Source organism: Limulus polyphemus, unplaced genomic scaffold (genome assembly GCF_000517525.1).
Source record: "Limulus polyphemus unplaced genomic scaffold, Limulus_polyphemus-2.1.2 Scaffold1576, whole genome shotgun sequence".
Lineage (NCBI taxonomy): Eukaryota > Metazoa > Arthropoda > Merostomata > Xiphosura > Limulidae > Limulus > Limulus polyphemus.
Window position 1 is genome coordinate 68863 of NW_013667186.1, and position 19971 is coordinate 88833.

Consider the following 19971-nt stretch of genomic DNA (forward strand, 5'->3'; position numbering starts at 1 on the left):
AATTTATGTGAGTTTACGAGCTTTAAAAACAAAGTCTTGTAATGATGAATAAATTTTATTGCATCTAATAAACTGAGAATAGTAAACATTGTAACCTAACTTGTTACAAGAATAGTTTTTGTAATAGAAAGTTTATAACTTCAAAGATGAAAGTGTTCAATATATTTAAAAACTATAAAATTGAATGTGCAATCGATGATGGTGATATCTTAGCACAAATAATAAGCTTTGTTTTTGTGTAAGAGCTATATCTTATCTCCACACTCACACTTTTTTTTATCTTCACTACTATACCATAACATCTCTTCTGCCATATAATGGATATCTCTCCATATAATGTAGATCTCAGCTACTTTTTATATTACCATGGATAGTGTGGTATATCCACACCATACATGATGTCCACAGGGATCTGAATTTCTCAGACAAATATGAGTAGTTATGTCAAATAACCAGTGAACTTTTGCCCTGTTGTAAAATATACAATTATATCCCATTCAGATTAAAAAGATTATATTTGATCATCCATACGAGCCATTTTGCCAAAACATCAAAGTGTGTGCGATATGGGACACACTTCTTCACCACAACCAAAACTTTATATAATTTGATAAATAACTGGATATTGAAATTAGCCCCTTGATTTATGTAGATTTCGCCAAGTGCTTTGAATCATACTATTCAGCTAAATTGTAGGGTGTTGACATAGTGACCAATGGATAAGTTTGGCCTACTTGGTGAAGTAATAAATAATAACCACACACGAATTACCTCATTCAGTTCCCAAGAGGGCCAGCTATATCATGGGATATTCTGTGCAATGGAGAACCAAAACTCTCTGATGTAGGTTACCTTGTTTTGGATATTTATTTGTCTAGGCAGTACATATAGTACAGTGTTTGCACCATTACTCAATATATCAAAGCAAATGCGACCAGACAGACTGCTTTTGCATGCTAGCACATGTATTATACAAATCGAATGCCTTAAAGGTCTGGGGACCACCTACCTGTATCTCAGTGATTTATAACAATACTGCAGAATACCCTCCTTCACTTATAACTGCTTGTAAATATGTGACAAGTTATGTGACCACAGAACCATAACTTAGCTGTGCCACAGGTTTCTCTTGCGTGTAATTCATATAACAGGTCCATCCCTGAGATATTATGTTTCAGCCAAGTTCTTCGAGTAACCTCACCACTTAACTTCATTGTTGGAGTGATTTGTTTTTCAAATATTAGATATTGTTTTGCCTTAAAAAACTCACTCGGTCTTTGATAGAAAAGCAAAGGTCGCAACACCCTTTCAGTTATTGATTTTTAAATAACATGATCACCCTAACTATCGATAATCGAATGATAATCCTACAATTTAGTACACACACACATCACATCTCAATAACTTTCAATGGTTTGGAAAGCAAGGAATGCCACTATCTTTTAGTCCACGATCATGCAGATAAGCAACTGTTCTATCTGTTAATAATCAACTAGAAATCATGCAGTGTAAAGCATGCACAACATTTCACATCATCACTCAAGGTTAGGAAAGTAATGGTTGCTACACCCTTTCGGTTGGTACTCTTCCATCTACATGGTCATCCTAGCTTTGATGATCGAGAAGTAACTCTACAAAGTAGTGCATACACTGTGCTTCTAATGCTTCTCGATGGCTTGGAAAGCAAGGGTCGTGACGACCTTTTAGTCAGTAATGTCTCGACAACCTGACCATCCTAGCTTTGATGATCAATTCCAATCATATCAATCAAGAGTCGTCACTGGTATTTCGTCTGCTAGGGCCCCCCAGTGGCACAGCGGTATGTCTGCGGACTTACAACGCTAGAAACCGGGTTTCGATACCCGTGGTGGGCAGAGCACCGATAGCCCATTGTGTAGCTTTGTGCTTAACTACAAACAAACAAACAATCGTCTGCTAGGAAGGTGCTCCCATTTGCATCACAACAACACTGGTAATAACTTTAATCAAACATCTTTATTTACAAAAAACATGTTTGCTAGAAATTATTGTCAGTTAGTTTTATTGGGGTTTAATGGCATAGAAACCATAAATCGGTATATATATATACCATAATATGTTTTATATGGTTTATTGAATCGTCAATAAAATATCTTTATTTAATGTAAAAGAAAAAAAAAAGCAGCTTCTGGGGGTTCTTATTATGGGACTCTTTCATTAGTTGTATCCTTTGTACGTGGCCCCCTAGTGGCACAGCGGTATGTCTGCGGACTTACAACGCTAGAAACCAGGCTTCGATACCCGTGGTGGGCAGAGCACAGATAACTCATTGTGTAGCTTTGTGCTTAACTTCAAACAAACAAACCTTTGCACATGTGCACTAAACACTAACATTGAATTAATTTCTTAGAACAACTTGAATCGGAGGCCTAGGTTTATTAACTCTGAAAATATAGACATTAATTATAGTATAAAATAATAACTCATTAAATGCTAACTGCTACATTTTAATGTTTAGCTAATATATACACAAGTTCTAGGAAATTCAAGGCTTAAAATCTACATTCGAATATTTAATAATTACTATGAGCTCATGGCTGTATTTGCCTTGTTTTATTCATTGTAGTACCTTTGGACAAGTATAGCATAGCCAAGTCATCTCGTGTATACGTCAAATCGGACACTCACGCCCAAGTAATAAAACTAGGAAACATAATTTAGTTGTTTATATTCAGAAATATCTGAAGTAAACAGTCAACAGAAACGATCTATATATGCTCAGCAATTTAGTACAGCTTACACAAGGTAATATATTTCTCATCACCCGCTCTTTGTTTTGTAACCGAATAAAACTAATTGAATAGAGAAAACAGAAACGTTACACAAGACCAGCCATGGCCTAAACCCTGCGTTAATTCTTCATATATTGTTTTTTTTTGCTTCCTTTTAAATCACATAAAATTACTTTGACTGTTTATAGCATCATAAGATTCCTTCAGCTAATCGAATCACAGGTGATGATTACCTTACCTAACTGTTCGGTAAATAAGTATAAATGGCCCGGCACGGCCAGGTGGTTAGGGCGCTCGACTCGCAATCTGAGGGTCGCGGGTTCGAATTCCCAGTCCCACCAAACATGCTCGCCCTTTCAGCCGTGGGGGCGTTATAATGTGACGGTCAATCCCACTGTTCGTTGGTAAAAAGAGTAGCCCAAGAGTTGGCGGTGGGTGGTGATGACTAGCTGCTTTCCCTCTAGTTTTACACTGCTAAATTATGGACGGCTAGCGCAGATAGCCCTCGTGTAGCTTTGCGCGAAATTCAAAAACAAACAAAATTGTTCTAGTTCAGCCGATTTAATTTACTTTGATTCTGTTTAGTTTCTTTATTTCATTTTTACTTTGCTTTATTTAAGGTGTCATTTTTCTTTTAGTTTATTTTAGTCTTATCTTGCTGTTGAAGGCTAATTATTTTCAACAAACTTACTATTTCTTATATTTATGTAACTGTCCTAACACACTACGTATAGTCCACGGAGTTGCAATAATCTATACACTTGCCTTTTAACATTAAATTTTAAGGTTCTGTCCAAGAAAAGCCGTAAAATAAGGAAGGGACGAATTCAATAACAGGAAAACTGCATATCCATAATTAGTAAAAATATATATCTTTATAGAAGTATATTCCGAGATATTTAAAAAAAAATTAATTCAGCTATTTTTCAGACGTTATTGAAGTCCTTCTAAATTTTATGTGCAGAGGTATTAAACCTGTCCTAATCTTCAAGTTTAGAAAAAAGTTACATACTTGCTTGGCCCTGTTTCTGTTACTTCAGGGTTTGTTTAGAGATTTGTATAAATTGTGTGATTTTGGAGTTTATATCCCATAGAGGTCTCTAATGGGAATTACTGTTGTCATAGGTAATCTAAGGGTTGTGGGATACTACAGTAAGTCTCTAGTCTGACTAAACAGTGTGTTGTATAATCAGTATTCTGATTCCTGTTTACGTCTCCTTCAGACATTAAATAAAACCATTAAACAGAATAAACATGTAATATATTCTCTACATATTATAATTGTTATTATGCTGAAAAATCATTGTTTTTCAATTCACTATAACCCTACCGTTATTATTAGTAGAAAAACAAACAGATTATCTTGATATACTACTATCAATCTTATATCTTTTTGCTAACTATTAAGTTATTGTAGAAACTGACCTATGAATTGAGAGTCGCTAAAGATGACGAAATACCATCGACGAACTGCAAAATATATTTGTATTTACATATACGTTGATTGATATTTATAAACAAAATAAAAGGGAATTTTATTCCTTGCATTACTCCCACAATGCTATTTTACCACGCGACATTTCTGCTAAGAAACCTATTACAAATCTACGATCCGTTGTTTAGCATCCCCTAGTACTGTGTTTTCTTGCCTAGGGGGCTATGCTTTTGGCAAAAAGATAGCCTGCTATCCCTACCTCTGGACGTCGTATCCAGTCAAAACTGAGTAAGATGGGACTGACAGTAGATAACATTGCTGACTCACATAATCGGCTCATCCTTCCATGACTTATTATCATTCTTCACTTGATCTTTTACTAAGTACCTTATAGTATTCCTACTGTAAGTACTGGCTTATATTTATCAAAACTTTTCGAGTAAATCTTTCACACCATTCTTTACTCATGACTTGAAAATCAGTTGAATCTAAGAATTCTGTCATGATGTTGTGACTCTGTTCACTGCTGATTTGTATGGAATTTCATTTGCTCTGAATCATATAGAAACTAAGCAATACCATCACTGTATTATAAACATAGACTCGCATATCTCCTTGAAGGCCTTGGAATTACTTAACATTAACTAACATTCAAAGTCCAAATTTGAATTTTATGACGATGAAAATAAAGATTATGGAAAAATCTTGTCGAAACGTTGTATAATTATGATTAAGTTTCTTTCATTACCAATTCAAACCGTTTCCAAACTTTATTCTCATTCAGAGTTGTAGAATCAACGATTAATGCAAGCGCAACAACAACTTTAAAAAATCGGTAACCAACACTACCAATATTTTTGTGCCTGCTACCAAACTTTTCCAATGCTTGAATGCTGTGTTAGCATATTTACACTTTCCCAGTCGACTTTTTACAATATTGAAAGTTCTCATTATGTTAGTATTATTCATTGGTGTGTTTTTCTGAGTATTAATTAGCTGAGATAGTAGTATATTTACATTTTTGGCCAATGAGAAAACTTCTTATCACTCCTAAACGTGATCTTCATAAGGCAGTTACTTAGTAAGTAGACGTTGCAAGCCACAAAGTCATGATCAATGTAATACGTTATCAAAAGTGAAGTTTTAAGAAGTTAAACATGTATAACTTTTTACATTTCTATATTCATCACAATACATTAGAATTTTGGGATATTCAATTATTTATTATATTTCCGAAGTGTAAAACTGATACGACTATAAATTTATTTTCGACAGTTTCTTAAGAGTTTTAGTTTTCTGAGTTTATCTAAAAGGTTTTGTTTTGTTCTTTAATATTTTATTGAACAATTTAAAAGCCTATTGAGGTAAACATATTAATTTAATTTTAACATATGAATAAACTTTATGTCAAAGAGAGCCTCAAATTTCATTTTCGAGCACTTAAAAACGCTTCAGCTTCCGGAGACTAAGCTGTCCCTGGACTCCTAATAAATTTTCCCCATCATGGGTGCACCATCAGCTTAATGTGTAACCCTACACTCCTTATATCTCAGAAATTGACAAACTACTGTCAAGTTTATTTTTAACTTCTTTATCTGTCGATTTTCACTGGATTCCTGGCCACGTTGGATTTTGGAGTAACGAGCTGGTTGAAACTGAAGTCATATCGGTTTCCTCTGTCACCGTATCTTAATCTGAGGCATGCAATCTGGGCGGAACTTGATGTCAAGTGTCAGGCAATTTGATATTATAATAAACTTTTCCTGATCAAGCCTACCATTAATGTTTGGTCGTCTGTTTCAGAAAAAGTTCATTTACAGTTTTAGCAAAAGTGTAAACAAGTGACTGGTCATCTAGTTTGCATAAAGACTGTAGAAAGGTTTTACCAAATTTCCATATTGGCCATAGTTTTATTGTTATTTTGTTGTTCTTTTTACTGTATTATACCTTCATGCTCTCGCTATTGCACATAGCTGTTTTAAACTATGGTGTCCCTTTGACATTGAGAAATGTCATTGAAAATTACTGTCCAGATTTATCTTGTATTTAACTGCTTACTGATCGGCCATAAGCCTTCTTAATTTGTTTAATGTTTTTCATATTTTATTTATTATCTTACTTTTATTCTATAAACTTACATTTTACCTTTGATTGATTTTGTTTCTTTGTTGTTTTAAAGAAAATAATTGACTGTTGCCAATATTCTTCGAAACAATTATTTCTAAATAATTTGTTGTTGTTTCAGGAAAAAAAAATGTTGACGTAAATAACCGTTGTTGTTTCAGAAAAAAAAACTTTGACGTAGATAACCGTTGTTGTTTCAGAAAAAAAGTTTGACGTAGATAATTGTTGTTGTTTCAGAAAAAAAAATCTTTGACGTAGATAACCGTTGTTGTTTCAGAAAAAAAAAATCTTTGACGTAGATAACCGTTGTTGTTTCAGAAAAAAAGTTTGACGTAGATAATTGTTGTTGTTCATGTAAAAACAAAACAAACTAAACGGCAACAGTCAAGTAACTTTCGTTTTTCTATAATAATATATTGTGAATTCTAAAATTTTAAACATTTTACAAACCAGCTAAATCGTACTGTCAATAGTGAACATATTTTTCAGCGAGGGTAACAGACAGTGCAATTTACAATATTTTTTTAATACCTTTATTTTTGTAATTATCATAAGGTTTTATCAGGGATACGAAACAGCACTATACGCTTTCAGCAGAAACAATAACGCCAAATCTTGGAACAATCTGAAATAGTTTTTCTTTCATCATTATCTTTTCCTGTTCGTAAGCAAAAGTAAAAAAAAAAAGTATTAGAATATGTAAGAAGTTAAGACTTTTTTAGTTTATATATATAAATCTGACACAATTAGTAATTACAGGAAAATGAAATATAATGTTAGCACATAAATGTTTACATGATGATTTTGATCTATTAAAAATCGTAATTATTTCAATGAACTGAAATTTTTTTTTTGTGTTAATACGTACAAATAATTCACTTACGTTCTCAGTTTTCTCGTCCGGTTTTAAAATAAAATACCGAAGTATCTGAGCCACAATAATCTTCATCTCTAATAACGCAAACCGTTTTCCTATACAGTTACGTGGGCCTTCTCCAAAAGGTTGATAGACCATAGACGTTGTTGGTTGGCTTTCGTTAGGAGAAAACCTGACAGAGCAGAAAAAAAGTCAGTAGTTAATACTAAATAATTAATATCATAAGTATAAAATATAAATTAATATCATGTATAAACATAAACCCGTTGGACGTTAAATAAGCACCATAAAGACGATATAAATAAAACCCGAACTGTTTCAAAACTTTAATATTAACTATAATCACAGATTGATTGTGATTATTACTTTCGTTAGTATTAGCAAAAGACGTGACTTTACTAATTGTTGTCAGGTTATAAGGTAAATCTGGCGAAAAAAAAACAACACATGGATGGTTGTCTAATATGTAACCGAAACTATTCAGACAAACTCACGAAGGATTTTGTACCAATTTGTTCATCTTAAAATATATATCTTAGAATGAAAATGTTTACTGAAGTTTGGTAAATTGACCACATTTATGAATGATATTCTGTAAAAATGTTCACTGTATTCATTGTAATATATTTTGTAACAAATATATGAGTTACAGTTTACTTTGTTTGTTTGTTTCTTAGTCAGTTAACCACAAAACTACACAACGTGCTCATGACGGGTATCGAAACCCAGTTTTTAGTGTTACAACTGCGCAAACTTATAACTGTGCCACTAGGGTTACAGTTTACTAACGTTTAGTAAGATCAACATGTTTTAGAATATAACTTCATATTAACGTTTATTAAAGTTTAATGATTTTATTTCTCTTTAGCTGGAGTGACAAGTAATCTTATATTTTCTAGTGAGCACTATTGAATTTTAAGAAGCACGTTTTTTGTTTTCTTCTTCATTTTTCTTAAGTATTACTACAGCAGTTCATATATTTTTAGAATGTTCAAACCTATATGCTAACCTTTCCGGGTCAAAAGTTTCAGGTTCAGTCCAGTAATCAGGGTTATAATGAAGAGCCCATACAGGTACTTGTACAGTGGTTCCCTTAGGAATATATAATGTGCCATATCTGTAGTCTCGAATACATTCTCTATTAACAAACCTGCATAAATCATAACTAAATTAACATATTGTTTCTGTTATAAAACCATGCAAACAGTATACGTTCTAGTTTAGATAAATTACTGTACTGAATTACTTATTATGACTACAAGTAACAATAACAGTATATTGACTCAAGCCCATAGATGTGACTAGTTTTTAGGTAAAACAAACATACACATAGCTTTGAAAATAGTAATTTCTTTCTAGTGTTGTTGAGGCCAAATAGAGCATTGTCAATTATCTTATTGTTTTTGTTGCTAAATAGAATAATAAATAATTAATATAAAACTTATCAGATGTTTTTATGCTACCGGCTGTGGTTACGTAACTGTTACGTAATAGATAAAGGATGCCGACACCTGAGTCTGTTACATAATGTGCAAATTATCCCAACATCTGAGGTTTGTATAAGTGCTATGTAATAAACATCAGAGGGTGACGACGTCATAGTTCCACGAAGTGGAACCAGAGGACGTATTACTAGAGGCACGTTGCTAGGTCGCTATGAGAGGCGGAAGTTGTCATACCGCCATGACACTTGGCAACGTAAGGTGTCATGCCACCACGGAAGTTCTTCAGACAGAACATTGGAAGTTGTCTGCTATCCGAGAGCATACGTGACATTATAGTTTGAGTATTACACAACAGAGAGTGTGTTGCTAGGGTCACGAAGTGGCAGAAGAAGGCGCGTTGGTATGTTGAGCGTGCAGATAGATCAACATGACATTAACTTTATAGTAACAATCAAAGTCTTAAAATTAACAATTTAATCTAATTTGCATAATGTTTACAATTATCACAATTAAAGTTTCGCTTTATAGTAAAATAATATGCTAATTTAATTTTCAACTTTCTATAGGTTGATAGTGTTACTAATGTTCTATAGACAAATGATGCTACTAGGTTCGTAGGTTCACCGACTGGTCAATATTTTACCATATTTGCCTAGCGTACTTTTTACAACTATCCGTCGCTTTATGTATAAATCACTTCACTAATTAATTAGCTCTAACTTTTACGCTTCTATATTTAATTTGCATAACAGACTGTTTGCAATTTCTGAAGAAGTAGAATTTTTTGTGATAATATCTCTAATTATCGTGAATTGATTAATCGATAATCTTACGAACTATGCTAACATTGTCCTTAGTATTACCACTCGCCCATAAAACCTTAGTAACTCTATCAGCCTATAGAAATACCATTCAACTTTGTAAAAACGTATGTAAAAAAACTATACAATTGATCAATTAAAATATATTTTTTTACTTATAAAGCGAAACTGTAATTGTAAACATTATGCAAATAAGAATTTTAAGAATTTGATTGTTACTATAAAGTTAATGCCATGTTGATCTATCTGAGTGTTCATCATACCAACGCGCCCTCTTGTGCTACTTCGTGCCCCGAATATCACAATCTCTGTTGTGTAACACTCGAACTATGATGTCAAGTGTGCTCTCTTATAGCAGCCAACTTCCATTGCTCTGGTGGGATCACAACTTCCGCCTATCTTGGTGGCCTAGCAACGTGCCCATAGCAAGACGTCCTCTGGTTCCACTTCGTGGAATTATGACGTCATCACCCTCTTGTAAATCACTGTTTGTTAATCTGTTATTACGATAATTGCCATTAGAACGCAATGTTATAAGTGAGTGAACATGGTGCTTAAATTTCCATTTCGATATATTCCAGAATGAAGCCTCGAGCCTTTACATAAAGCGTGTACCAACATTACAACAACAACTACTGATTTACTGGATTTTACATGCTTTAACTCAATAAAATTAACAAATAATTTGGTTATTAGGTTGTTAGTGGTACCTAATAAGACTGAACTGACCTGCTTTAAGTTTCATTACTAGTCAAACAGAAATGTAGATTTAACACATACAGGAAAGGAAAACCAAGTGTAAAAAGTTACCATTCATTTATTGAAAATTCACTCTATAAGATTAATTTATGATAACTGTTGTTCTTGTCAAATCTTGTCATTTCGTGTGTTTAAAAGAGTGAAAATTAAGTGCAAGATAAGCATTAATTTTGAGAATATGATTCGTACATTTTAGAATAATTTTTATAATTTATTCCTGGAATGTCCAGCGGTTACGAAAGACGTTGCACAGGGCGAAACTTGTATGTTGATAATTTCTAAAATGATAAACGGGCGTGTCCGTGTGTGTGTGTGTGATGGACATAGCTTCAAAACGAAAGAGCTTAGAAACCTGAAATTTTGCACCCATACTAAGTAGACACTGAGGGTGTGCACCTGGGTATTATTACTTATTCACGTGCGTGCGCATCTTTTTAATGAGGTAAGCTAGCAAAAATTCACGTAGAAAAGAAGTGGTTTCTTATATAACAACTTCTAATATATAGAAAAGCTAGTGCGTTTTGGTAACAATGCATTCCAACAATGGCTTCCATGTCATGTTGCTCAGCAACAAAAGTATAACCTAATATTGTTCTTAGTCTATATACTGAACGTACAAAATGAAATGTATAAACTACAAAATTGAAAAACATAATTGATGATTTCTTTATTTAGAGTCTCCATTGAATAAAGAGGTTTTTTATTGTCTGTTTTTATTATTTAAGTTTACAATTGGATTGATATTTTTACTTTTATGATAAATCCTATGCACTTGGCCCTAGGTTAGGTTATCTCACATTATGTCTTTACTTTAGGCTTATCTATTAATTTCTTTAGTTCATACCAACATTCACTACACTTACAAGGTTTCAAAGAAACCCCATTTACGGCCTTCTTGCACCTGCATCACTAAAATCTTAATAGATTCTGATGAAATGTGATAGAAATATGTGAAATCCAATATAAATGTGAAATATTCAATGCAATGATAAAATTCATTGATAATAAATGATTTTTAATTTACTGCACCTTCTTTACGACCTTTTTATGTTTAGGCCAAGTAAAAATTTTTAAAATATTTTTGACTGTTCTTCTATGCTGAAATAGGTTCAGAATACACATACTGACATAGTCCTCTAGAATATATCAACCTAATAACCCTAGCGAAGCCGGGTACTTTCGCTAGTTATTAATAAAATATTAATGTGCCTAAGAGAGTAATTATGAAATGGATTCCAATATCATAAGATTTCTTATTGCAAGGAAAAATAAAGCTTAACAGGGATTTTAGAGAAGTTTACTTTTGACTTTATCCTGAGTTATTTTGCAAATATAAAATATATTAGAAAGCCTATGATTTGGTCTGGTATGATGGTCTGATACTTAAATTTCACAATTTCATAATTAGTACAATTATTTCCTGTTGGCTTCCTCGATAGCCTGTGGACTAAGTTCCTACAATGTTGTGTCTTTCTAATCTTTTTATTTGACACAGGGGGAGACGTTCTTCAAAGCTCCAATTTTAGTACATTACATTCTTTATGTTGAAAAAATTAAATTTCACCCTTTAGGTTAAATGCATAAAGTGTTTGCAATAATAACACTCTCTGCAATACATATCACTGCGCTTATTTACTGTTTAGCTTATTGTTCTGTGGTTCAGTTAAGTTGCGCCCACATCAAAATGTCGTACCCCACTGTTGGACACTCTACATCTTATTCTTGGTTCAAAATGGTTGGTGATGGTGATATAATTCATATAGTTGGTTACTGTACTCTTTTCATACCTTCAGTCAGGTCCTCTTCCATTAGTCCAGGTAGCAGGATTCATGTTTCAAGTCATTAAGTCCCAGCTCCATCTTACTTGTCATACTAGTGACATCCTTTTTATTATTTGATTATCTTGTTTTTCATGGTAGCAGAGTATAGTAAAGAATGAGCAGAAACTCGATGAACTTTGATTGGTAGGAGTTAAGAATGCAGAATAGACTAATTCTAAATCTTCAAGGCACCCTCAGGTGACGTAAAATAAATTAGCCTTTGATCAACCATCAATAAACACACACGCACGAATACATATATATATATCTTTGAAGTCCATACTGCCCTTTCTGCATTTTCCAGTCAACCAGCAAAGGTTTTCTGGAGGATATAAATCCTTTGAGGACTTCTGGCAGATCAGGTACAATTCAATGTGTCGGCTGTAGAGCAAACTAGCTAGATCTTTGTGTCTAATCTCTTGCAGCCTTAACACGGCAGCATGTCTCAGGTAAGTGATGGGCCATACATGATATCAACTATAACATAACCTTTCACCTGAAAGTCAACAAGTTTTGGAAAAGGCTGGTATACCATTATCAAGTATGGGAGACGGTCATATCAGTCCAGTTCAGTTTAGCAAATGTAGTCACCAAAAGCTTCATTACTTGCACTATATATTTGATCAGAGTATCAAACCTAAAAATAAAAATGAAAGTGCAGTGCTCAGCATAATTTGAAATACAACAGTCTGTTGAAATTTGCTCTTTTGTTGATAAATATCTTCTCTGGGGCTCTTAAGTAGGTAATTTATTTCTCAGCATAACTACTCCAGCCTGAACAGTGGTGTTGGCAAGAGGATAAGTTTTGGCCTATTTCGTAAATTAATTGATGCAAACCAGCGTATCGTTATTATCTATTTTTGTCTCTATTTGAGTATGACAAAAAGTAACAACCAGCAGCTCCTTCTTTGCATACAATAGAATTACTTTACCAGGTTTAGTTTTCTGCTAGTATGTGTGATCAATGTACTATATTGTACTTAAGGCATTGCTGTTCCAGAGGTACTGATACTAGTGTTGAGGTCTAGGGTGAATGGAAAGGAGAGAGAGGTCTTAACAAAACTTAGATCATTACTGATGAATTAATTATAACACGTTTCCTTGAGTGTAAAGTTTGGTCATAGTTTTCACTTCACTTGAAGATATATATATGGCTTAGTTTATATAAAAGTATACTACATATTATTCGTGAAGTATCTGCAGTATTATGTGATGTTGAGAAAGAGGTGGTGAGAATTGTCTAGACAAGTCGAAAGAATATCACTCATTTGGATCAAGAAATGTTTTCATTATCCGTCATGGAATTTCATCTCCTTTAGCCATTCATGACTAGTTGGTGCATCACAGTGCCCAAATAGCATAATCTAGTATTCATATAGATTGCCCCTTACTGCTGGAAGTGCTGTCTTTTGTTATCGTCTTAAAGATAACAAACAATAAGTAGTGTATTGTTAGGTAGAAGTTGCTGATCCATGGAAAATCCTTTGTCACGTTCAGAGATTTACTTGTCTATAATAGCATAAATGTGAATATACAGATCACTATGTTCAGCCTCTAAATAACGGTATAGAATCAAATCAAACACCTTATGACAACTGTATTATACCATTACACAGTAATTGGACTATTTCTGTGATAGCTATGTCCTTCTTTGGCTATGGTAAATGACTTAGTGGCTGTTTGGTGGCATAGTTTTGGTATTGATGTGGTGATTATCTGGTTCCATAAATACATTGGCAAATCCTTCAACTTCTTCTGAGATCCTCATGCTAGAGATTGCAAGCTCTCTTGTAGTTCTCCACTAGTTGATTTGAGTATGCCAGGAAATCTACTTTTCTTATTGAACATAGGGCAGCCAAATAAATGTTCAACTTCAACCTTAGCCCACCACCTATCCTTCTTGCATTGCTCTAATTATCATTTCTTGGGGGAAGGCTATCCTTATGACTTTCTCTCGTTGTCATTATTTTGTTATTAATTACTAACTAGTCTTTATGTCAGATAATCAGATATAAACAACACACAAGAAAAAGAGGTACAGGAAAAGCCTTCTACATCCACATAATTGATAACACAATCATCCAACCTAAAATAAATGGTAGAAAACTAGGATACCTTTCTTGCAAACATTAAAAATCAAGTAGTTGATTAACCTACTAATGGAGAAGGCCTCAGAAAAGCGAAAAGCCTCTCTATTAAGAAGATTAAATTTGAATCCTAGCCACTACTACCACATAAATAGTCATTGTCAGAATTTCCCTCAAGATGGCAGCAGATTAGCAGCCACAACAAAGGATAAAAAGTAATTAGTGATTAATAAAAAACAGTAAATAATAAATAATTCAAATTGGGTTATCATATAGGCTACTAACCAAAAGAATGATTTATATCCAGTCGCCAAAACTTTACAATAATTACATAAAAGTTGTTGTAGTATTGTGCTTGAATAAAAAGCAGTGGGCTTCATTTGTCAGCTCCGTAATTGCTTACTTCATAGAAACATCTTGATGTTTGAAAATATTGTAATCTCCAAGACCCACTGTCAGCCCTTCTAAAATATTCACAGCTTTATTTTCAAAACGGACAGTTGTAGCTAGGTCCCTTAGCAGCAACTGGAACTTTTCTAATGGTCCTTCTTCTAACTCCAATATTTCCATCATTATTTCTCACAGGCCTAGTATACTGTGTAAGATAAAAAAGGCTTCTTCAGTGATCTTTTTTTTTGGGGGGGGGACTAGATTTGTTGCATCATATTATATTTTGGTTTTCATAGCTATCATCTCATAGTCATTACTCTTAGTCCCAGCAAGAGCATCAGCATGTCTGAACTGTCTAGGTTCAGGAAAGTCATTTTGCCTTCTTTATCAAACCTAATGTTGGTTTTGATTACTTTATAACTCACTCATTAATATCACTTACATTTGCCCATATTACATTCCCCAAATTTCTCCCCAGTGGAGCCTGTGATTTTAGTTTATTTGCAGGAATGAAATACATTCAGGTTCAAATCAACCATATCAGAGGAAACCAACATGGAAAGACACATGACTAAATTATATCTGCAATCGTTCCAGAGACTTACACCTATATATATATTATTATTAGGTAAATATACAAATTATAAAGCCCAGCACCCATTAATCCGTAACATGTCTACATCTCAAGAAAAGAAAAGGAATGAAAAATGATAAAAGCATTGTAATAGCTTGAATATTTAGAACTATTTATGCGTTAACGTTTTGCACCTTACATTTTTCAAACTGGGATAAACATTATGATATGGTAAATTAAAAGACCCAAGAGTGAATAAGCGGAGAAAGATAGATCATACATTTAAAATACAGAGAGAATTAACAAGGTCTTAATAAATGTCATTTTCTGTTAAGTATTAAAATAAAACAATCACAAGAAAACTATTTTAATAAATAGTAAGGCAAGAAATGTGACGGAGGTAAACTTACGCTGGTACAGGAGGATACATCCTCAAAACCTCACTTAGCACTTGGTCTAAATATTGAAGTTTCGATATGCTGCTGTAGTCCAGAGCTTTCTAACCAATATCATAACCATGAAAAAAAAAAGATCTATTAGGGTTAACATTCAATGTGCTTTCTAACCAATATCATAACCATGAAAAAAGATCTATTAGGGTTATCATTCAATGTGCTTTGTAACCAATATCACAACCATGAAAAAAAGATCTATTAGGGTTATCATTCAATGTGCTTTGTAACCAATATCACAACCATGAAAAATGATCTATTAGGGTTATCATTCAACGTGCTTTGTAATCAATATCACAACTATGAAAAAATATTTATTGGGGTTACTCCTTAATGTAAATTGTACCTACAAGGTAGACTATATTATATTTAAAAACAGATATAAAAATCAGCAAGCTACAAATTAATATTGTCATCTGATTGTGAATATCTTGAGCAAAAATCAAACGTGTATTCAAACACCTATTTGTTTGAGAGACAGTATGTTCCTATGAAACTATAACCTCGTACATTGCTTAATGCGATTCTAACCTGCGAATTTCAGGTTATGGTGTTTTCGTTGTATACGCATTAAAACTATATTTATGAATTAGGCTATTTGTTTTTTTTAATTTTGCATTATATTTATAATAGTAAAATTATTTATTACTGAGTATAGTAGACATTTTACTACTTTGCAGCTTAACTATTTTGCAAACTTTCAAATAATATTATATTTAAAAATAAAATGATTTTATGAAGTTAAATTATATTCGCCTTTTCATTCGTGGAAGTGTTATAATGTCAATCTTAACATTTGGTAAAGCGTAGTTCAAGAGCTGGCGATGAGTGGTGTTGACTAGCTGCTTTCAAAATTAGGGACGGCTAGCGCAGATAGCCCAAGAGTAACTCTGCGCGAAATTCAACAAAAAAATAAACAAACAATATTATAGTAGTCCAATGCAAACGTTCGGCATCAATATTACATATTGTTCAATAGCTCCACGTGATAATTTAACACTAATATAGAGTTTTAATTGAGTGGCTAATGATTTTAATTACATGTGATGTAACAACCATAATATGTGTTTGTTTTGTTTTGATTTCGCGCAAAGCTACACGAGGGCTATCTGCGCTAGCCGTCCCTAATTTAGCAGTTTAAGACTAGAGGGAAGGCAGCTAGTCATCACCACCCACCGCCAACTCTTGGGCTACTCTTTTACCAACGAATTGACCGTCACGTTATAACGCCCCCATTGCTGAAAGGGCGAGCATGTTTGATGTTACGGGGATTCGAACCCGCGACCCCTCAGAATGCGAGTCGAGCGCCCTAACCACCTGGCCATGCCGGGCCAGAATATGTGTGAGAAGAAACTTACTTCTTTTTCCAACACGCTGTTTATTTCCTTTCGAAGTTTTTCTTGTACTTGTGGGTGGTTGACCAAGAAGTGTGTAGTAAATCCTAGCGTGGTACATGTTGTTTCATATCTAGATCATAATAGTAAAAAAAAAACAAAGGCTTAGTAAACTTTTCGTACTTCGTATTCAGTCTTTCCTAAAAACGGTAAAATTTTTCGAGATGGCAGTAAAAATTTTTTAAATATATTTTAGTTAGTTGCCTCATCAATAAAATAGTACATTTTTAGTCAAAGACTTAAGTCGTTCGACGTTATACGTATTTCATCAATCTGTTTCAAGTTCTTTAAAAGTTAGGTATGTATAGATTTATTTCTCCAATTTTACATTTTCCTATTTTATTAGAGTGTGAAAAATCATAAGAATGAAAATGTATTTAAGGATTAAGTTTTATATAAGTTAATTACATTAACATACATAATCTCATTATAAAGGTGATCCATTATATGTGAATAGATGTGTGTCTTAGCGACCATCATCCAGAATTGGCTCTATTTCCGTTTACTATTTTTTTATAGTAACTATAAACTGTCCGACAGTGTACAAAGACTATTTTGTTTTAGGATTTTTCCCAGAGAAAGGGGATAAAAAAAGACCTTGAAATAGAGCAAATTTCTTATTATTTTATAGAACTTTGACTTCCATCACTTAAGCTTGGCTGCCTCGATTATCTAAAGTTTTATATGGTAACTGGAAATTGTCAGATGGTGTACATGAACTATTTTGTTTTAGGATTTATTCCAGAGAAAGGGGATAAAAGAGACCCTGAAATAAGACACGTTTCAACTTTTTTATAGACTTTTGGCTCTGAACTTAAAGAAACAAATATTTGATCAGTTAAATGAGTCAGTTGTTACGTTCCATAAAACAGGGTATGCAATTATCATAAAATGAGGTCATTGGCAATTTAAAAGCAAAAGAAAGAAGGATAGAGAACGCTATCTAACATTGTCCTTTATACAAATTTGGCGAGTCGAGCGCCCTAACCACCAGGCTATGACAGGCCTAATGGGTATCCTCAGTTAGTTTATCTATAGTGACAGATCCCAACTCACCCAGCCAAAAGAAAGAGCAAACAGTTCGCTAGGATCTCCGAATTGGAAATGGAATGCTGACCCATATCGGACAAATTCTCTGTAGGAGAAAAAAAGATGCTATAATAAAAAATAATATATTTTAGATTTTCATGTCATCTTTGAAAATTGCTTCCATATATCTTGTTTAATAGTATGAGAACTCTAATAAGAAATGTTGCGATTTGATCAGTAAGAAAAAGATTGCTTTACCATAGCCTTTTCGGTCGCACCATTCATTCAAGACATTAAATACAAATTATTTTATTCACTAGCGGACGAATTATCTTATCTTACTATAATGGGTGTAGAGTGTACATATGTATCTATCTATGTATTTGACAGAAAAATCCATAAAAATTTCACACTTTGGGTATTCATTAATTCAAACAATTAGAAAAATAACTACGGTATGTGCAACAACCATTACTTTATCGCATAACACAACTTTAAATAAAAATACTCTCCTGACAGCAAGAACAAGACTTTCACTACGAGTATACGTGAAGGTTTGATTATAACTTTATTGATGTGATTGGTAAATATAAAAATGGAGTTCTTAAAAAACTCTTATTTCTTTCAATAAAGTGTACCACTTTTAAATTTATAAAAACATTACAGTTTATATCAGCACAATCCGAACACTTTTCCCGTGCAGTACTTCCCCCAAAAAAATCCTTTTTTTTTTTAGAAAATCTTCTCTTTTTCAAAATTTTTCCAGACAATGTTAAACAAAGCAGAAATTATTCATTTCACTATCGGCCAAATCACCGTTTATTAAACTAAGTACATGAAATTTCTGTAATTTTTTAGCCGCATCAATCATTAAATAACAAACAATCCGTTTCGATAGGAGTAAATTAATTTTTCTCTCAAACAGAACATGACCCTTGAGGCATATCTAAGACTGGGAGGAAGAAGGTGCACAGTGTGGATTAATAAGCTTGAATTGTACTTTCGAAGATTATGCGTAGTTTTGACACTTGTCTTTGGATGTTCATCTACCATTTTTAAATGATCAGAAAACCCGTGTTTGTAGGGAAAAGCAAAACTCCCATGAATTTACGCCTTTTTAAATGCAACGATTAAACGTACACTTCATTACAAGGACAAATACTTTACAACATTCTTAACATACCATTGAATAATTTAGTTTTAAAACACTGAGAATCATTATCAGAAGTCAATTCACTCTTCGGAAAGGTCTCTAACTCATCCGACATTTGGGCATCTAGCATTAGCTGAAGCAAGTCAATTCGTTGCTCCTGAAGAAAAAAAAGAGAGAGAAAGATAATATATATTGAGTTATATAAATATTGTACATTTGTACATCAACTGAAACTTTTAAAATTTCGACAGAACTGAAAATAGACATTCACAAAAAGTCGTAAACTTACAGATTACTTTAATATTAATTTACGGAACAAAAGGTGTCCGAGTCGAAAACTTAATTTTTAAGTAACAACACTTTTTCATAAAAATGACCAGTACGAAAGTAATAAAACTAATGATAAGTTATACTATTCTACTCTAGTCAAGTGTGAAATTATTTTTAATAATTATATATTTTTTCACTTCGCACAGACAAAATTTACCTTTGGCGATTTTTTTCGTAATTTCACAACTTTAGCACATGCTTCAAGAAGTTGACCAATGGGAGAATTCCCTCGCCACATTCGGATGAGTTCAACCAGACGGCGGAATGGAATAAAAAAAGGCAATAACTCAGGAAAACACACTAAAATAGCATAGAATAAATATTTAGTTGTGAGCGATAAAACTTGATCTTTATAGACTGTTATATGGAATGTAAAAAGAAAAACAATATGGCCTGCAACCACGACTTTAACTAATGAAAACTACTACTATTACTAATGTAATTCACTCCTGAGGATGACGTTGTAACGTCGAAACATGTAGAGTCGTCATCTTTTTTAAGGCCCTAGAT

At 33.2% G+C, this 19971-nt stretch overlaps 1 protein-coding gene across 2 annotated transcripts in view; it reads right to left on the minus strand.

Moving 5' to 3' along the window:
* Window positions 1-6846: 6846 nt before the first annotated feature.
* LOC106464168 (cytochrome P450 3A13-like) overlaps window positions 6847-19971 on the minus strand; it is a 22974-nt gene continuing 9849 nt past the window's right edge. Inside the window, exons 7-14 of one of the 2 annotated variants that reach the window (XM_022391856.1) lie at window positions 19619-19761; window positions 19162-19288; window positions 18006-18084; window positions 16914-17022; window positions 15514-15602; window positions 8217-8357; window positions 7214-7379; window positions 6847-6988 (exon numbers count right to left, since the gene is read on the minus strand). In XM_022391856.1, the coding sequence (XP_022247564.1) occupies window positions 6911-6988; window positions 7214-7379; window positions 8217-8357; window positions 15514-15602; window positions 16914-17022; window positions 18006-18084; window positions 19162-19288; window positions 19619-19761 (932 nt within the window). In that variant the 3' untranslated portion in view covers window positions 6847-6910. The remainder of the gene's footprint in view (window positions 6989-7213; window positions 7380-8216; window positions 8358-15513; window positions 15603-16913; window positions 17023-18005; window positions 18085-19161; window positions 19289-19618; window positions 19762-19971) is intronic. The other variant, XR_002611663.1, reaches the window with a different exon arrangement.